The 21,172-nt window shown below is 39.1% G+C and overlaps 1 protein-coding gene across 1 annotated transcript; it reads right to left on the reverse strand.

Annotated features, from left to right (window-relative positions):
* Window positions 1-687: 687 nt before the first annotated feature.
* Window positions 688-2,194, reverse strand: LOC147444126 (putative RING-H2 finger protein ATL69). Its single transcript, XM_086526849.1, has one exon. The coding sequence runs from the start codon at window positions 1,857-1,859 to the stop codon at window positions 1,296-1,298; it is 564 nt and encodes a 187-aa protein (XP_086382975.1). The 5' UTR covers window positions 1,860-2,194; the 3' UTR covers window positions 688-1,295.
* Between the last annotated feature and the right edge of the window lie 18,978 nt (window positions 2,195-21,172).

Consider the following 21,172-nt stretch of genomic DNA (forward strand, 5'->3'; position numbering starts at 1 on the left):
TGTGATAATATGCACACACACACACACACATATATATATATATATATATATATATATATAAAGAGAGAGAGAGAGAGAGAGAGAGAGAGAGAGAGAGAGAGAGAGAGACTTGTGTGTGCACTGTAAATAATAATGAGTGTGAGCGACACACACACACACACACATACTTTGGAAAGAGATTGATGCTCAGTTCCAACCTCCTCCACCCCTTAGACTTGGACTTGGTCCAATAACAACAAGGACAAATTGACAGTTTTTAAATTATGCTTACAAAGCCATCATGGGGCTAAGCATCTAAAGAACCCCGTTCGTTCCACAACATAGTAAGAATTCACGCAACAGCACCTCGAGCATCATTCCATGACAACAGATAAATGCATCCTCTTGCACATAATCTCTTCACAAAATGTGTAAATAGACCTCATAATCTTGGAAACTAAACCATGTTGAAAAGCATAACTAAACCATGTTGAAAAGCATACGAAGCAGGCAACTATCTTATCTTGCACTCACCATTGCCTTACTGTCAGCACATGCCAATACCCAAGTCAGAAAAAGAGTGTATCAGAAAATCCAAGCATACATCATTTCCTCCATCCACTCGCTGCGCTCGCATTTTAGGGGAGTATGCATTCACCTCAAGCATCGACGTCGTTTCTGATACATCCGCAATCAAACACAAATTCATCGAAAACATAGACTGGTCAGTTTAGCATTGTGCACATGAATAACAATCTCACAACCAAAGAGAAGATGCCAGCAGTACAGACTGCTGTACAAATGAAAAGGTACAAATTCCAGTAAAAAAAATGAGGATGAAGATGAACACAGAAATTTCTCTTTGCAATCTTCAGCCTTGCCAGCAAATAAATCAAGCACCTCAAATGAATGAAGGCTGCCATCACCTTAAGTTAAGCCTGTTGCGTCGGAACGCCCAAAATACTGGCACTTCATTAATAAATTCAAGCGCCTCTCTCTGCATCTTTTGTTTCCTTTCTTTACAGATCCACCTGGCACTTCTCTTGAAGGCAAGCAGATCACTAACATGACAAGAAATCACAACATTACATACTGCTTCGATCGGACCGCATCCTCAAAGTTGTTTTAATTTTCACAACTTCTAAATCTGCATCAACTTCCTCTCTGCAGCACCATCGAAGCTGTCTGCCACAGTCACAGTCCTTGTATCCATGCAAAAACCCACAAAACCACGCATTTCCCGGACTTATCCCAGAAAACCATTGCTTTCCTGCAAATATTTGATACAACCAAGCTTTGCAAGCTGCAAAACAGACCTAAATATTGTGATGTATGGTATATCGGATGCTAAGCGGGTTCCTTGCCAATGGTATGAGCTCTGAGAGAGGCGTCGATGTCGGTGTGCTTTGAGGCGTGGGCAACGGGGAGGCACGGCACATTGGACATGACGCATGGAGGCGAAGCCATGCATCAATGCAGGCGGCATGAAAGATGTGCCGGCAATCGGGAAGAAGGCGTAATGTCTCACAATCCTTGTAATCTGCAAGACAGATTGAACAAGAGGTGTCTTGAGAAGGGGGCAGGGGATGCTTTTCACTATATACAATCTTGGGGTAGCTCTCTAATGTGGCCTCATCCAGACCCCCAATGGACCATTCGCGGGGCTCGGCGGAGCTCCTCTCTGTCACACCGGCTTGTTGGCTCGCATTTCGCCCTCCTTGTGCGGCACGGCCATGTAGGCGGACACACACATAGGAGGCAAGCATTATGGTAGAGACGAGTACGAGTATTCCCACAGCGATTGCGATGCCGTATCCAAGGCCCACCTTTGCGCTCATGCTGTCGGTAAAGAGCCCAGAAGAGCCACCTGCTGTGCTCATCCTTTCCAATACTTAATCTCATGGATTCAACTGGAGATTGAAAGCTTATGTTCTGAGCAGAAGAATGAGGATGCTGATGGCTAAATAAGGAAATGAAGCTTACCTCTGTGTCTGTGTGTGTCTGTGTGTATGTATGTGTGGGTGTGTGTGTATAATGTCGCAGCTGCCTTTGCGTCTGTGAGATAAGAAGGAGAATGGCAACCCAACAGGGAAGACGAAACCGCAAGAGGCGGCGATCATTAAAGAGATGCAGGCACGATCCGTGAAATGCGGGTGGATCGAGAGGCAGAAGAGAGAAGAGCGAGAGATTGTGAGTGAGTGAGTGAGAGAGAGGAGGCGAATCCGCGGGCATCTTTGCAAGCTGGGCGCCGGCCGGCCCATACATTTCAATTTTAATTTGGAAAAATTACCAAAATACCTTTTTAATTTGTGGAAATATATATGTATATGTACTATGTATATTGTATATCTACTATCTACTAACATAATATGGTGGAAGGGCTCCCCTTTACGCGTGTCGTAATCTGCGATCTGAAGGCTAAAGTCCAAAACGAAAACAAATCCAGTTGCACGTGATAAAGAGGGAGAGAGGGGGAGAGAGACAAACCGCCGAAGGCGGCTGGTTGTACTAGTATTCTATAATGGCAGAGCGAGTGCTCTTTACACGTGTCAAAAACTACGATATGAAGCTTAAGTCCAAAACATAATATGGCGAAAGGGCTCTCGTTTACACGTGTCGTAATCTGCGATCTGAAGGCTAAAGTCCAAAACGAAAACAAGCCCAGTTGCACGCGATAAAGAGGGAGAGAGGGGGAGAGAGAGAGAGACCACCGAAGGCGGCCGGCCGTACTAGTATTCTATAATGGCAGAGCGAGTGCTCTTTACACGTGTCAAAAACTACGACATGAAGGTTAAAGTCCAAAACAAGAGAAGCTCCTCTGCACGCACGATAAAGAGGGAGAGAGAAAGAGAGAGAGAGGCCGCCGAAGGCGACCGGCCGTACTAGTTCCCAAAATATCGCTAATCCCCTTTATCTATTTTGGTTGGATTGTTCAAGATTTTATCATCTTTATTCTTTTTTGACAATTGAGATCATATGGCAAATTTGAAGGGCATTTTGGGAAAAATATTGGGGGTATATTGAGAATTTATGAAAATTGAGGGGTATTTTGGGAATTTTCACAAATTAAGGAGTACTTTTGGTAATTTTCCCTTTGATTTTTGTCCACCTTCTGCCTTTCTCGCTAGCAGGAAGGAGGGCACGCTTCGATTCACCGGATATAGTGTAGAGCCGTGTTTTGCAAAGCCCTGCAGGTGTTGCACTAATCCCGTTGCTTTTGAAGTTACTAAGCTATCTTTCCGGAAGAAAATAGTGCAACACAATTCTTTGCAGCATCAAGCCAATGTGGATTCAACACGAGCATCACGAGATGGGCAACCTCTTCCCCCCTTGGAGAAAAATGGTGTCCTCAGACCTTTCAGCAACAGTGCGAACGTGAATTAAGCCTCTGTCTTATTGAATAGCCCCCACAAACCTAACCAATAACCCTTCTTTTGATTCGTTGAGTGCAATTCTGTGCTTTTTTATATTATTTGGTTGGGCATCAATATGAATGTTTACATCTACAAGGACATTGCCCAAGTTTGTTGCCTTGGTTAGTGTGAATGTATCCTCAAGGCTTTCAAGGGCTCTCAATACACCATCCACTCTAGGAATCACTTCGAGGGCCCCCTAAAATTGATGTAGCAAACTTGGGCAATGTTGCATGTGAAGAACATTGATCATAGCAAATTGAAAGGAAGTACCTTGCGTCTAGGGGGTGGTTGAAGTACTCCCCAACTAAAAAAATGAGCAATGAGTTCCTCTCTTCTAGTTCTATGCATTTCTCTAGCTCTACTTTGTGCTTCTCTCTAATCCTAATCCACTTCGCTCCTACGACACACACTCACTCACAATCCTCAAGTGAGACTCATTCGTGGCATGCTTTCTTTGTTCTCTTGTGCTTCAATTAGTTTATTACTATTGTTGTGTTTTTTTACTTTTGATTATTATTTTAAATGTTTGTATGTTTATGATCTATTTACCAACCGTTTAGTCTAATAATTCCTAAGTGCAACGAATCTGGTACTACGGTCACAATTTAGGCTTACCATCACAAGCAAGGTCATAGTGTAGGCTTACCATCACAACCAATGTTTCCAAACGTAACTAACAAGTATTATCAAAGTGGAACTAAAACTAACAAAAATAATTATAAAGACTTCACTAATGCAGCTATATATTTGCATATGCTTCTAAAATTCTGGTGAATGATGTCAAGTTTTTACAAAATTTATGAAAATCTAGAGGTCTACATACATGACCACTTCAACATTTGTAAAAAAAGGGGTTGAGTTAGTGCTAGAAGGTCCATAGATAAGGGCTTTCCCTATATAGCTGCATGCAAGTGACATCACCACCTAAGTATAAGTGAATCCCCAACTGGACTAGCATACAAGCAATTTAAGACCTCTATTCATACTCAAGAAAATATTCCAATTTTTATAGATCTTGTTTCTTTCTTGATTGTGGAAGAGAAGAACATTGGTGAAGATTCATCTTCACAAGGTGCAAGTAGTTCTAAATAGTCTTCTACAATAACATAGCTGGAGGTAGAGGTAGAGGATGTGGTGTGGGTCAAGAAAGTTGATGTGGTTCTGAAAATTAGAATCATGAAATAATGTTTTACAAGAAAAGGTAAACTACATGCTGAAGAGGGCTTTTTGAATTAGGAAGGGTCAAAGAGGTCGCACAAACTTTCATAGAAAAAAGGTGTAGAATAATGGTAGATTATTGTATGGAACAAGAGAACCCAACCGGACTTTATACTTCCATTCACTAGAAGAAACTTCTCCTTAAACAAGGCAAACCTCCCAAATTCAAGGACAAGGGGGCTAACATAGAACGAGAGGCTGAAGTGATGCATTAGCTCACAGTTTATTAAGATCGTTAAGTAATTAAAAGTGAGAAATGGTACCCGAGAGAACTCACTTTGGTGGTTCCCATGATCATGAGGCTGGAACCAATGATGGGATTGTAACATTCAATGCACTAGAAACTTGTGTGTAGCAGAAATTAATAACATAGTGAGCATTTCATTAAGAACAAGTTCCTAATGAGCATAGAGAGAGTACTTAATTTGAGAAAGAAACATAGTAATTTACACCTAGCTAATTTGGCATTGACAATACTTGAAAAGAGAGAAAAATAGAACAATTGACAACAAGACCGGATTTACATGGAGCCCGTCCCCCCTCCATAAAGGCTTTGTATTATAGCTTCTCCCATGAAAGGAGACTTTTATACAATACAATTCTTGTGTTCCTTGAAAAAACTCATTGGTGCAATGAAGATGGAAGCTTCATGCACCAAATTATGCTTGAAAAACACACCTAGTGTCCCTAGCCTCATTCCCAAAATCTCACACGCCTTCAAAAATGGTGAGAGCTAGTAGGGAATGAGGATAGATTGAGAGGAAGAAGATGTATCTTACAAGAAAGAAGTATTCTCCTCACATAATCACTCTAATAGCATAGCTTAGCTTAGTAATTAGCATGGTAGAGGAGATGAGCATGCCATTGAAGCTTGGCTCTTGGATGGATCTGCATTCCATAGCCAAGAGTACTTTATCTTCCTGCCCTTTAATGACAAAACCGGCAAAAATACAATTGAGAGCCTTATCATCCATTTTTTTGTGTGGCATTTGTGGCACCAAAGCATATGCCAAACAACCAAAAACACGCATGTTATGTACTGTACATATATCATCCATAAATTTGAATACAAGACCAAGTCTAGTAAGTGCAGATACAAACATAAGATTCTTCTTGATCCCACATACATACAATGCATCAAAAAGTGTGAAAGAACTACCATTTGCAGCAGTAAGCACAATCTTTCCAACTCCCTGAACCAAATAAGAGGCATTGTTGGCACAAGTGACTGGATTCCTCTGAGGACAGACTCAAGAGAGGTAAACAAATCACAATGTGAGGTAATGTGCTTTGTAGTACCACTATCAAAATACCACACATGTGAATCGCAGCAATTGACATGCATGCATCATGGACTAAAGGATCATAAGTGCACTATGCACTAAAAGCCCATTCTGCATCAACATCAACATCGCTGTCTTCTTTCACACAAGACTCAACAATAGATGCATTTGTAGTGGAACTAGCATTTGTAGTAGAACCAACTCTTTCTTCTTAGCCTCTTTGGCCTTCAACTTAGGACAATGCTTGATCAAGTAATCGATTACTAACTTTACAATAATGGCAATGCATCTTCTTTTTTTCCCTTTTCACTAGAGATTGCTGCCAGTAGAAGCATTAGGAATGTGTGATTTACCACTCGTAGAAGAACCATGAGAAGTGGCTACATTGCTGTTACCACCTTTTCTTTGAGCAATAGTTAAGGCATGTTCAACTGCACGCTGTCTAGTCCTGTTTTTTCTGGGAATTGACTCTTGCAACAACAATGTGCATAATGCATCAAGCTTGACAACTTTTGGATTTCCTTGGGTCATAAGTCTCCAAATACGCGTAAAAGTTTGGTAAGAATCTAACAAAGCATCAAGAATAGTTTGTACAAGGGAACTGTCAGAAATGACTTCGCCTACAAAAATAAGTTGCCCATGGATATCCTTGATACCAGCAAGGAAAGTGTCCATATCATCTTCCTCATGCATAATCTTTGACTCCAGCTCTTTACGGAGTAATGCAATTTTTGCCTCATTGCAACTTGCATAAAAACTAGCCAAAATATCCCAAGCTTGTTTTCCACATTTTGCTGAACGAATGTGAGGAGTAATAGTGCGCTTCACAGACAATGCAATCAATGCATGAGCCTACACATCTTGTACATTCCAACGAGCTTGCTCAGCCATAGGCAAAACAACTCTAGCAGCAACAATCCTACCACCAAAACCTGCAACATCCTCAATATCGCCTACATCCTCAGAACCAAGACGTACATCAGAGCCGTGCACAATATTCCAGATGCCTTCGACACAAGGACATGTTGCATCATATAAGCCCACATAGGGTAATTGTCCTTATCCAATCTATCCTGAACAACAACCATCTTGAACACATTTGTGTTGTTGTCAGCCATGGCAAATGTTGCACCTAATCTGAAAACTACTTGAAAAGAGGAGAAACAAAGCGGGAACAAAACATGCTATATAGCACAAACCATAGAAGATTGTAATGGACTTGTTATGCAAAAAATGGCATTGACAAAAAATTTGCACAAAATGACGAAATAGCTTGCACAATACTGCCTATAGTGGAATCGGAGGCCGAAATGAGTCCGAATCAAGAATCTGAGTAGACTAAGCTCTACAAGATATCCCAAAGTATTTTTCGACTTGCTGACGCTCGCCAAAGCTCACAAAAATCAAAGAAAGTGAGCAGGCGTGTGCTAGAGCTACTTGCAACTGAGCCCGGGAGGACGCAAGCTGCTCTTGTACCCATTGTTGGAATTAGGGTTGCAGGAAAACACACACATCTAAGAGAAGATGAAGGAAGCTCAAGGCACACAACAGAGAGTAGATTACGTAGTGTGAAATGGAATTATTGATAGCCCTAGAGTGATATGGTATATACAATGCACGGGGATGAAACCTAGAGTGATGGGCATATATACAATGCACGGGGGGAAAAACCTCCTAGTGAGGAAAAAATGCCCCGGCGGTCCTAAGTGTGTTCACACATCACTACCATATGTATATGGTAACACTTTCCACCATATCAATGAATTGCTCAGCCATGTAAGGCATGTGTATGTGTAGTGATGTGTGTTCACATACATCACTATCACATGATATGGTAACACTCTCCACCATATCAATGAATTGCTTAGCCATGTAAGGCATACAATGCAATCAATGCTTTCCAAGTGATGGATTTTTAGATTAAAAAAACACGTTAAGAACTTTATGTGCTTTTGTAAGGGCACCACATTTGGCGTATACATCGACCAAAGCCTTGCCAACCACATCATGTTTCTACAAAGCCTTTAATGGCATACATACTCAACCAAAGCACTGCTAGGACGACATATCAACCAAAGCATTGCCTACCACAAGGTCGGTCCTGAACTGCCTTGCCACTACCATGTTGGGCATTCCCCTCAACCTTTTAGGAGTCAAAATTTTGTACCAGAAGATCCTCAAGATCTCTTTGGCTTCCTGAAGAACACCCGTTAGGTACATGCACTGACCAAGTCAATGCTAAAGTATCATATTAGACATACTTATTGGCTAAAGCATTGCTGATTCTCACATTAGGCATATTGCATATCTCGGTCAAAGCATTGCTAAATACATTATTTGTTATAAATATCAATAAATGCATTCGAAAGCACCGTATTTGGCATACATATCAACATTGAGATTGCTTGTTCTCAAGCCTTGATCACCTGCACAGCCTCTCGTCTGAGCCAACCATTATCCAAACTTTAAGAAAAACTTGTAAACGTATAAGAACTACCCCACTATGAGCATGCTTTAAAATTTTTTCCAACTTGTGGCCTTATTAGAATATACCCTCCTCCAGGATCATAGGGATAACACAAGAATTTCCCAGCCATAGAACATAAGCATGTATTAACCCATAAACCATGATGAACCCCACCTGGATCATATGGAATACAAGTCAACCGCCCCATACCACACATATGTCCATCTCCGCCTGGATCAAATGGCATATCAATCAATTGCCCCAAATCATGCATATAATGGTCTCCTCCTGGATCAAAATCCAGCTCAAAACCCCCTACATCATAGGGTAACATCAAATCCCATATAGCATCTACTAACATTCGATATCGCCATATCCTCTGTGCAAATAGCTCATCCAATTGTTGATCAATCAAATATGGGTAGGAGCATCAGTGATGCACCTTCACCCCCTCTAGCATTGGAATTCTAGTATTGCATATCTAAGTACATGAGTGCCCTCACAAAACTCTCTTCATTCGGCTCCCAAGATGCGTCAAAAAACATTTCCCTATCTTGCACATGCTCAAAATCAAGTAGAGTATTATCCAACAAGTCATAATAACTAATATCTAATTCTCCTAATGATTTTCTTATGTTAAACTGATCATTTAATACAGGGAGGTACCAGGGGAGAAAAAGCTAGAATATTGGTTAAGCTCGCAGACCGGTCACAATAGGGATCCAAAGGGGGGGCCATCTGCAAAAGAGCAATGTGCAACAATGGGCTTCAAAGACCCAAAGGTTCAACCCATTAAGACTTCCAAAATGCTAAGGTTCCAAAAATCAAAGGTAAGGTCCAATGGTCAAAACCTAGCAAATATTGGATGCTTATGGGAAGACTCACATCCCTATCTTGGAGGGGGAGAGACTTTCTTGTAGGGGATGAGAGAGAAATACACACACACTCTAGCAAGCTCCCTTTACACAAAGGGAATAGGGGACACATGTCAGCTCCCTAGCCCAGTTGCCCCCAAGGTGCATTCAAATCCTATTGGATGGCCATAGAGGTGGACCAATGAGAATTAGACTAGAGTACATTTAGTTTAATTCATTTTAAAACACTTGATAAAAGGGAGTATGGACGCAGTCGAACGTAGCTGGCAGTTGAGCTCTCTTGCATTTGGTGGTACCCCGTAGGCAGGAGCATGCAAGAAGAAGTGGCCAATATTGCACTCAGCCAGCCATGGCGAGGGAGCGATCGTCTGCATTTAGAGGAGGGCAGCTCTGATGGGGGGAGATACCATTCGAACGATGGTCTCTCTCTGTCTCTCTCTCATGACGAGGAGGTAATGCCCGACTTTATGTGCAGACTATGGTCAAGAAGGGGAGGCACATGACGACAAGCTGGGGGAGCGACATGATGGATAAGCTGAGGAGGCGCTGCCAGAGGGGACAAGCACGATGACCGACATGACAAAGGCGAAAACAGAGGGGGGGGGTTTCCCTTTTCCCTTCGAATTGGGAAGGGAATCTCCATGCTTAATTAATGGGGTTTTTGAAAGTGCACCCAGTAGCTCACAAGAAGATTTAGAAATTACTCATGTAGGAAAACGAAGTCTTTTCCAGTGTTTTTCATACAATGCATAACATCATGAGCTTTTGCTCGAGAGTCACCGCATACCTAGCTAGGTACGATTGGGGGCAAGGGAACCCGGGCCCCCCAACCGGGCCGCCGGTCCCCTGCCCCCAATCGTACCTAGCTAGGTATGCGGTGCCTCCCTCACAAAAGCTCATGATGTTGAAGTAAGTCACAATGTGGGAATTATTGTGAGAATTTTTCCAAAACTTCTTGTGTAGCAGTACTGGTGATGGCTCCTCCCTCGACTTCAACACTCATACTCTCTAATTTGCCCCCAGCAAGTTTCTCGCTTTGACTTAGCCCTTGAATGGTCGACAAATACCAGGCCTAGAGAGCAAGCGAGCGAGCAGAGGGGCTTCACAAACTGTTATACCTCTGTCGCTACTCTTCTATTCTCGTTTCCTGGTTCGTCCGCAGTTTTCGAACGCTCCAAAGGAGGCCTAGAGACTTACTCTCAGAGCAAATGGGAGAAACTATAGCGAGGAGCTGTACGAAGCTCAGCCTCTAAGCAACCTCGATGCCTCGTGAGCCTCTGTTCACCAAGGTGCTTTGCATAATTTTGATTATGCCTCAAATCGATCCCCATATTGTCCGCGTAAATAAAGCTCTCATATGTGCGTGCGTGTCACTGTGTGTCTCTATTTGAGAGAGAGAGAGAGAGAGAGAGAGAGAGAGGGATGAGGTTTTTAACGTCGTAGGATCAATCCCAAGAGACCTACCTAGTGCCGAAATTTGCATAATTGGTTGCAATGGCACTTGCATAATTTGTGATGATGATAACGGCACTTGTCTTCTCCACCTTGCTAGTCACATGTGTGTAGCTCAATGCAAAAGCTCGCTACTGGCCAGCCCTAAGTGCGACGAGAAACCCAATAATGGCAGCTACATCAATATCTAATTGTGCAAACCAATGTGCCGTTATGCTTGTCGCATTGGTGCAATAAGGTTTCAAGCACCACCGTCATTAAGCATGCAAATTTTCTATGGTGCTAGCTTTCAATATTTGATTGTGTCAACCAAAGTGCCTTTATGCATCCTGCATTGGTAGGATACGGTAAATCAAGCGCCAAACGAGAGGGCTTCATTCCACACCTCCTCTCATCATGTGTTCTTTGCTCATACAATGTTCGAAAGCATGTCACATTGGTGTAGTAAGGTTTTGGGCACCAAATGGGGGATGAGGGGGATGCTCCTCCTATCTTGATCCTCATTAGGAATCCTTTGCGCTCTCATCCCGTACGCTATTATGCATACCGTGTAAACACGGTGTGTGCTTATGCAGTGTGTTTCAAGCATAAAACAAGATAGCATCTAGAGATCATATTTAATTGTCTTTTTGTAATTAATACATCATTACAATCACTCAATTTGATAACATTGACGTGTGTTTATCTCATGCAAAATAATTGCACAACTTAATTATATATTACATTTTACGTACCAAGCTTTATTTATCTAAAGGTTATTCAAGAAGATGTGGTGAGAATGCATCAAATTCTTTGCCTATGTGGAGTGAGCATGTTAGTTTGATCACACAACAGGTTAGTTTGGTCGCAGAGACAGAGATTCAAGATGGAAATGATAGTCAAGATATAGGTTTAGGGTCTCTATATGAGTTAAAATAAGAGGAAACACCAATTAAAGCCTCATTTCAGATAGATCCCTTTGAAACAAGACTAGAAATGTGACCAAGTGTTGTTGATGGGGATGATAGCGCATTACATATGGAGAAAGGGGAGGATATATTGTCCAAAACTAGAGTTTTTAGTTGCCTCGAGTATCATCATGTGCCACTAAGAAGGCTCATTCCACATGTGAGAGTTTGGGGCTTGAGATATGATGTAGTCAGTGCTTTAAAGTCTACATTTTCTAGTGAAGGATATATCAAAGGGTAGGGAGCATTCATTGTTTCTTTGAACACATGTCAAAGGAGAAAGCACAAGTGACAGGTACCCTAAATATTCTTTTGATATCACTGCTCTCTTTGCTCAATACAATAGTAGATTATTTCTTTTTTTATATTAAAATGCCATTATGGAGGAGTGGGATTTACCATAAGTATCAAGAAGAGCTTATTGCACACCCTTAGTTGGAGTTCCCTTCTCAAAAGATGTTCATTTGGGAGGGGAATCGTAGAACTATGGCTTCGCAAGCAGTCATCAAAGAAACGTACACCACTAACAAAAATTGATGCTACAAAGGTGTCAGAGATTTCTCTGTTAACACGTTGCAGCACACACACACACACACACACACACACACACAAAGTTTCGCTCGGTTTTTCTATTTGCTCGGTAAAGTTCGCTTGGTGTATGGTAAGACTCGTAAATTACAATTTAACGCAAAAAATGCTCTTTTTCAAATCTGACTCTCAAAGTCTTCTTTTTTTTTTGACAAGATGCTCAAGAATTTTCATGAAGTTTTTATGTCATATGCAAAATTTATGCTTAAAATACTAGAATATAAGCATGAGCCATTTTAGTGGCTCTACCCACTTTTTTGGCCCATTACCAGACTAGTGTTAAGTTACATAAGCTCATGGGCATTGATGTACAACAATCATTTAGTGACAATGATCCCCTTCCCTAACTTGAATTGCATCCATTCAATGCTTTTGACAGGTGTATCTTTGTGTCTTGGTGGCATGAACTTTGAGTTTCGAGCAATGTGATGATACCATGCTTGGAAAGTATATGGTATAATGCAATCCACTGATAGTAATCTCTTCTTGGCTGTCTCATCACATTTGCTTGTGATAATCTACTGCACGTCCACTCCCATCTGAAGGTGCTCTTTGACTATCAACCGTGAGAGTATATTTACCCATATTCCCTGAGGCAAATGTTAGTCATCTACAAACACACCCCATCACTCAAGTTAGTTAATAACTAATAAAACATAGGCTACGATTCAATAATTATGACCTTAAAACAATGTGAATCATGTCAAAATTGAATTTTTCCAATTATAAATGATAAATGGTTACAAGTTACCTATGGAGAAGGTGCGTAAATGTGTAAAGGTCTAAGAAACCAATTCTTGGTTCCTATTATCGAGGTTCTACCCTTGTATTTACTTACATCTCGGGTTTCAAAGTTTAAAACTTCTACTTTTACACTTAGATTTACATACTCTTCCTCATACCACTCTTCCCCTTGAGAGAAATCTGTTGGCGGTAACGCATGAATACAGTTTACATGAGCATGTCGTTCATTGACATCCTCCCTATAAAAATATCCTCTTAGATTCATCACCATAGGATATGCTTGAGCAAAGTCCCAAACACATCTTGGCTTCTCATAGTTGTCAAAAGTGATAGTAACATTGTGAGGATTGAACTTAAGGATAGGTCCATAGGTTTTGATAAACCAATCTAGAGGTACATAGGTGAATCGACTGATGCTGCTTGACTTATTCCAAACTCTAAATATGACCTTCTCACATAAGCCATGTCTATGGTGTAGCATAAGTGCTTTATTGCCAAGAATGATTTCATGGTTTGTTACTTCCAAATGCGAGCATAGGTTAAGGTCAAGAACATATCCTTGTATTTCAATGTCACCCTCATGAAGCTTTTCCTTGATCCAAAGTTGTGCTTTTACCATGCACCTAGCAGGTACTTGGGTTCTGCATTCAGGTTGAACATCAACGTATAATTCCCATGCTCCATGGGAGTTCAGAACAAGATAATCTCTAGTTCCCTTTGAAGTTCCAATCACTTCAATTCCCCAATGAATCCAATAGCATAGTTGAAAAAGACATTTCTCGCATATTTGCTCAGAAGTTCATGTAGACGGTTAAGGAGATCCATCTAAAAACAATACAATGAGAGAGAGAAAACTTAGTATACATGGATGCAAAAATTAAGTCTATCCTCTTTATTCATCAACTTTTATTTTTATGGTTTCTTACAACATTATGGATGCTTCGGAGTTAACTCTCTAAATACTCTTTAAACTCTCATAACTAGGTATTCTCTTAGACCTCTCATACGACATTGTAGCCTATAATTATCCTCTAGCCTTTCCTTCCCTGTAATGGCTACAAGTGCTTCAAACTTCTTGGCAACTTCAGCAATATTGAGGATTTGTGAATGCATTTCCAAGTAGTAATACATATCTCATAGGCCTAGACACATCCTAAGTTGGAGTAGCCTAAGGTTGGCAAACCAATCCCTTGGGCTATCATTGATGTAGACAAAGAATTGGCGAAAGGGCTCTTGATGGCTAGTAAGGTAGCTACGGTCAACATTCTTCCAACCTCCTTCCAACAAGTCATAGTTCCTGGTGTTGCAAAGACTTTGGTCCTAATCTCTAGATAAAAGAGTTCCCTTGAAACTCTTTGTAACCATGTTGCCATATTGTTGAAAACTATGGAAAAAACCTTGTTCCCCTTGCTAAAGCATTTAGACGTCACCTTACGAGCCATTTGTTAACTACAAAACAAACATTCAAAGAAATCCTTAATGCGCTTGTATGATAATCCAATCAATTTTTTGAATCGCAATCCCACATAATCCATACAAGAAGACATCTCAAAAAAGTTTCATCAATCAATGTCACTCATAAATGCATTGTGAATATAGTATTCTTTTTCAAACAGTATGCATGAATGCATGCATGATGCATAACTAGTCTTGACTAGTATCAGGCTTCAAGCTATCTCCATAATCTTAGGCTCTTATACTAGGTGAGAGATACCCTCCCCACGGGTCTATGTACAAAAATTTACACTTTTATATAATTTCAATATACATTAGACTGTTGCAAAAGCATTTTCATAGGGGAGGAGTTCTAAGTGCCCGACTTAGCATGGAGTGTAAGCCATGAGCCGGTTTGCATCCAGAGGCCCCTAGCGACTAATGCTACCTCTGAATGAATGGTGTGAGTGAAAGCATACTAAAAAAAAAAAAGGTAGAGGGTGAATATATGTGTACACCGCATTACGGGATATATATATATATATATATATATATATATATATATATATATATATATATATATATATATATATATATATATATATATATATATATATATATATATATATATATATAGAGAGAGAGAGAGAGAGAGAGAGAGAGAGAGAGAGAGAGAGAGAGAAGAGTGGAGGGTGAAATAGAGTGCACATAGACAAAAGACCCATCTGAATGAAACATGCAACCATGAATTAATGCAATAACAAAAGAGCATTGGACCCAATGTAGGGATTGACCATTCCACCCATCCACTTCCACTCTACTATGTATAGAGAGACTTCCACTTCACAGGGAGCGAGCCAGAACACCTCCAACCTACCTGAGTCAGACTTACGCTAAGGCCGTTTTTCTTCCTCCATGAACCCCAGCTATGAAAGGATCACAAACACCAATAGGTGGTAGGGAATCCACACCAACCATACCAATTTAGGCACCATGCCTCTTTGATGCCCAACATTGGGTATTTAGGCAAAGCCAAGGCAAGATCCCCGATGTGTTAGCCGTGTAGGTCATTCGACCCCCAACGCACTAATCATGTAGATGAGCTTATTAAAAAAAAAAAGACGTAGTAGGCAAAACCCCCGATCCAGAAAGCCCCAGGTCATTGACCCTTTTGTCTAAGGCTAAGCGATGTAGGTGATTCTAGTCTTGTAGCGACGCTGCCATGAGAAACAAAACACATGAGTCTAATCACAATAGCATCTTCCATATGCACAAATAGTATTTTCCAAGCAATAAGATTGTACAGGGTCTTTACCCTTATATATTCACCATAAACCATCAAAACCATTCCATGATCCAATCCAAAACCATAAACCACAATCCAATCTCTTAACATGGGTAAGCACTCCTTCCAACTCATGGTGATGCACATCCATTCCTACAAAACCACTTTAGCAAACATAACATTGCTATAAAAATTTTGACAGCATAACCATATCCAAGAAAAAGATCCAAGAGCCACACCGGATCCCACAATCAAAATCACAACCATAATCCATGGGATCTCAGCCCTTGACCATAAACCATATTCCATATTAAACCGAGTCCCACACAGTTTGACATATCCACCACAATCAAACAGAGCCCACACACCTAGCCCTTGAGGCATTAACTTTTTATGCATAAAAGAAGTCCGACTAGCGACTAAGAATGACTTCAAAATTCAATTTTGATAATGTCTAACCATGCATAAGTGATGCATACGTGAAACAAAAAGCACTTTTTACGCACATATGTGACCATAAACACATTGTGTGCATAAATCATCATGCTAAACATGATGAAACAAGCATGGCATATCCTTATGCCCTCGTATACAAAAAAGCAACCACCGAGAGGGTAGTTACTCAAAAAACAGAGTAGAGAGAGAAAGAGATGATGGCTACGGAGCTCTATGGGGTTTAGAGCTTCTTACCGTGCTTTAGAAGTGATTACCGGTTGTCAAACGGCTTCTTGCTCTACCGCAAGAGAGCAGTGATAAGAGCTACGATGAGATTTACACGAAAATTGATAACCATTTGACTAAAAATTGTCCAAACTTGATGAAACTTGGCTAGAAACCTTAAGTTAAGTTGCTTAACAGATCTGTGTCAAAGTTGGGACAAAAAGTTGCAAAAATTTAGCTGGAGTAAATAATCGTAATTATTTATATTTGCTTTAAAACTTGAAAATTTTGCACATTTGAGTATACCACAAGGTCAAGCATATCAAGTAGACCTCACAAATCAATTTTTGTGAAATTTGGATCATAAAGGTGAGACTTAAGCCAGATTCTTGAAATCAGAGTTTACGGACAAAAAACAGTTGATAAACTTGATCAGATTTTATCCAAACTTGTTGAAACTTGTCCAAGACTTTAACAAGTTGTATACTTGCCAAACCAATCCAAAAAGTGTAAAAATTTGACAAAAGTAAATAATCACGATTATTTACTACTGCTACCCAGGGACATAGTTGACTTTTGAACTTGTACAGTGTTAGACCAGCATAATACAAAGCCACCGGGCAATTTTGGGTTCAATGGGATTCAAATTGATACATGTTCACTCAGTTTCCAGATTGCAGATTAATCCTTTGAATTTTTGCTAAAGTCGAATCTGAAAGTCAGTTGACTCCCATAGTTCGATTTGAAGTGATACACATAGACCAAATCACGAGAGTTAACAAAAACTCTATTGTCTTTATAGAAGAATAGTTAACTAGATCAAATTTGTACAGGAATCAAGTTACAGACGAGGAACCAGCAGCTTGACAAAAAGTTGCAATCGAATCAAGTGGAAATTGACGACAAGTCAATCCAAGGTAAGTACGCTAACTAGGGCTTTATAAGTCTATATGAACCTTAGATCTAGTCGTGTACTAGGAAATCAGGGCATACTCGGAGAAACCTCCAGTAGAGTATCCACTGAAGAAAGCGTGAATCAAGGCAATTCCTTGCACACAATCCTTAAAGAAGTCTCAAACACTTTTTTAGATTCAACATCTGAAATGTCTTTTTACTCGACTCACTCAAAAATCGGAACGACAATGCGTTATAAGCATATACTCTCTTTTTATAAGACTAACCGCCATGGAGCCCAAGTTTACTTGGACCCTAATGAGGAGTATACTATTCCCATTGATGACCATGGTATTGAGTTCGAAGAAGAGATTAGGGCAAACAAACAAGGAAAAATGTACATGGATAGAAACGGAACTCAGTATGTACAAGTCGAAAACCGTGATGTGGTAGATAAATGGGGGTTAGAAGTAAACACCACAATCCCAGATATGTTTGCAAAAGAAGGACCACCAACTTTAGAATTCGAGGGATACGATCAAGTAGATTTGAAGCCTTTGAAACGGCTTAGTACGGATAATCCTAGGATCGAAGTCTATTGTTGGGAGGATAGAAACATAAAAGATCTTCTATGGACTTTGCATGCCAAATCCGGACAACTAGCGACCATGAAGATCATTTATATCTTCAAGATCAAAGATAAGGGATCAACCGACCTACCAACCTACCTGTTTAGGGATTGTTATAACAACAACTTTGTTATGATGACTCCTGAGGAGGTAGAACACACCAAATACCAAGGGTATTCCATAAGGGATTGGATATTGGGACAAGGACCAGAAACAATTCCAAGAGATGAACACCGTGAGAGATCATCTGAGAGTAATGTTAAGAAACCAGAAATCACCTCATCACGTAGAAAACCGGGTGACACTAAGGCCAGTCCAGGGCTACATGAGTCACTATTTCCAACAGACTGGTTTGAAGGACTCGGAATAGGACCAACTGCCAGGAGACCTGGAGTTGAACCAAACAGACGCGTCAGACCAGCCGATTTTTAGAAATGAATCAGAAAATACAGTGGATCAGAGGATCCATACGACCACTTAGCAAGCTTTAAGCAAGTGCTAAGAGCAGAACGTATATACGATTTTCATACTCAATTCGAGGGGTTTGGAATGACATTAGAAGGAAAAGCATTGACATGGTTCCAAAACATTCCATCAAGGCCAATCATGGACTTGAACACATTAGCTCAGGGATTTGTAGCTGCTTGTTCCAAAACAGGGATCAAACATAATACGGTAGCTCAAATCTACAGCTTTAAACAGAAACATGGTGAGTCTATTAGGGATTGTGCACCTAGAATGAAACAATACATTGCCAGATGCCCAGGGCTAGAGATACCTACAGAAGAACGACTTGTATCCTTGTTTCTAGAGGAACTGCTAAACAAAGAACTTCATGCTATACTCTATAGTAAAAAGCATACAACCCCAAAAGAGTGTGTGTCAGATGCTATTGACTTAGGAGACAATTGTGATATTTTTAACGAAGAAGATATCCCTAAGGATAACCAAAGTGAGAAAAGCATCCACTAAACTAGCACAAGTGGGAACGACTGCTGCAGCACCACTTTCAGCCATAGAAGATATGCTTAAAAGGATGAACGACATGATGAACAACATACAAAAAGCACCTGTAAGGTTTCTAGTTTCTGAAACATTAAAGATTGTATAAAGCTTAATCAAACTGATATGATTATTGAAAAAGCAATGTAGAATTGTCCGACCGTGGCAAATATTCGTATTTTTGGAATCTTAAGCACAGCAAACCCCGAGCTATAAATTTTTAGAACAGAATTCCAATAAAATCTGAAAAAGTTACGGGCTCTGAAAGGGTACACTATGAATTTAATTAGTTAAGTAAAATTGGATGGTTTCAGTAATTATTATTAATAAAGACTTTCTTATCCTAAGGTTCTAGAAATTACTGATATTTCCAATTTTCATCATTAAAAATCAGTGAAATTAGTAAAAATCGATTCTGGAAGCTAGGGGGGACTGTTTGGAGCTATGGGGAACCTGCCCGGGACTAGATTTAGCAGCAGGGGACGTTTTTGGAGCTGTAGGGCTGCTTGGGATGCAAGTTATTGCCATTTTCCAACCTGTGAGTGCCCATATATGACCCTTGCTTCACAATTTCAGACAGACTCGGAGCCTTGGCATACTCTCTCTCATTTAGAGAGACCGCTATGCAGAAATCACTAAAGATCAAGCTCTAATTGGTTAATTAAACGATAATTAGCCAAATCCTTTTTAATTAGCAAAGCTAGGTTAGCCTATTTTTCTAATAAATTAAAGATTAATCCTATGTATACTCCAAAATCCTCTCTTAATTAAATATTCTCTGTTGATTAATGTTAACCTCAGATAATTAGTTTACCTAATTATCTTAGAAGAATTTCACTATTTTTAGGACAAATTAAAAAGAGAGAAAATAGCAAATTGATTCAAAATGCTTTGAGTTATTTATTAGAGATTAATTACATCTTATAAAACCCTTGATAATTATGTTAACATCAGATAATTAGTTTACCTAATTATCTTAGCAGAACTACACTATTTTTAAGACAAATTAAAAGAGAGAAAATAGAAAATTGATTCAAAATACTGTCATATAATTATCAGAGGTTAATTACATCTTGAGAAACCCGTGATAATTATGTTAACCTTAGATAATTAGTTTACCTAATTATCTTAGCAGAATTACATTTTTTTAATGACAAATTAAAAGGGAGAAAAAACAAAATTGATTCAAAATGTTTTAAGATAATTATCAGAGGTTAATTATATCTTAAGAAATGCATGATAATTATTTTAATTTTAAATAATTATTTTAACTAATTATCTTAGCAGAATTACACTGTTTTTAGGACAAACTAAAAAAGAACAAATAGCAAAGTGATTCAAAACCCTTTGAGATAATTATCAGAGCTAAATCACATGTTATGGAATCTATGATAATTATCATAACATCAGATAATTAGTTTAACTAATTATCTGAGCAGAATTACACCATTTTTAGGAGACAATAAAAGATGAAAATTAGCAAATTAATCCAAAAAGCTTTGAGATAATTATCAGAGGTGAATTAGATCTTAAGTAACCCATGATAATTATCTTAGCCACATATATTTATTTTAGATAATTAAAAAACCACTATTATATAGGGTAAATTAAAAAGAGAAATTAGTAAATCATGTGCTATGATTACATGCTATTTATTAGAGATGTAATATAGGATAAAGAGACCGTGATAATTATGTCAAGGTTAGAAAATTAGTATAGATATTTATCTAAGTCAAATTATACTAATTCTAGCTAAAAACTAAAGAGGAAAATTAGTAAATCATGCTATATGATTACATGCTATTTATCAGAGTTAGATTACATAATGAAAAGACCGTGATAATTATTTCAAGGTTAGAAACTTAGTATAGATATTTATCTAAGTCAAAATATACTAATTCCGGTTGAAATTTCAAGGGGGAAATTAGTAAATCATGTTATATAATTACATCCTATTTATTAGAGTTAGCTTACATAATAAAGAGTCTGTGATTATTATATGAAGGTTTGAAAAGTAGTATAAATATTTATTTAAGTCAAATTTTCCTAATTTTAAATGAAATTTGAAGATGGACATTATATAATTAAGTTGGAAAATAATAAGATAATTACGAGAGGTCAAAAATATCCTTATCTACTTGTGGTAATTATACCATAGTTAATTAGTGAGGTTAGGAAATTATAGCTGACCAAAAGTCCTATTTTTAGCAAAAGATTAATTAAAATAAATAGACTTTGTGGTCAAAAGTTTTCAAAAAAATTATAGTAAGTGTAAAACTATGATATCAAGTTGAGGAAA

This window comes from Adiantum capillus-veneris, chromosome 13 (assembly GCF_014529385.1).
Source record: "Adiantum capillus-veneris isolate H3 chromosome 13, ASM1452938v2, whole genome shotgun sequence".
NCBI classification, from domain to species: Eukaryota; Viridiplantae; Streptophyta; class Polypodiopsida; order Polypodiales; family Pteridaceae; genus Adiantum; species Adiantum capillus-veneris.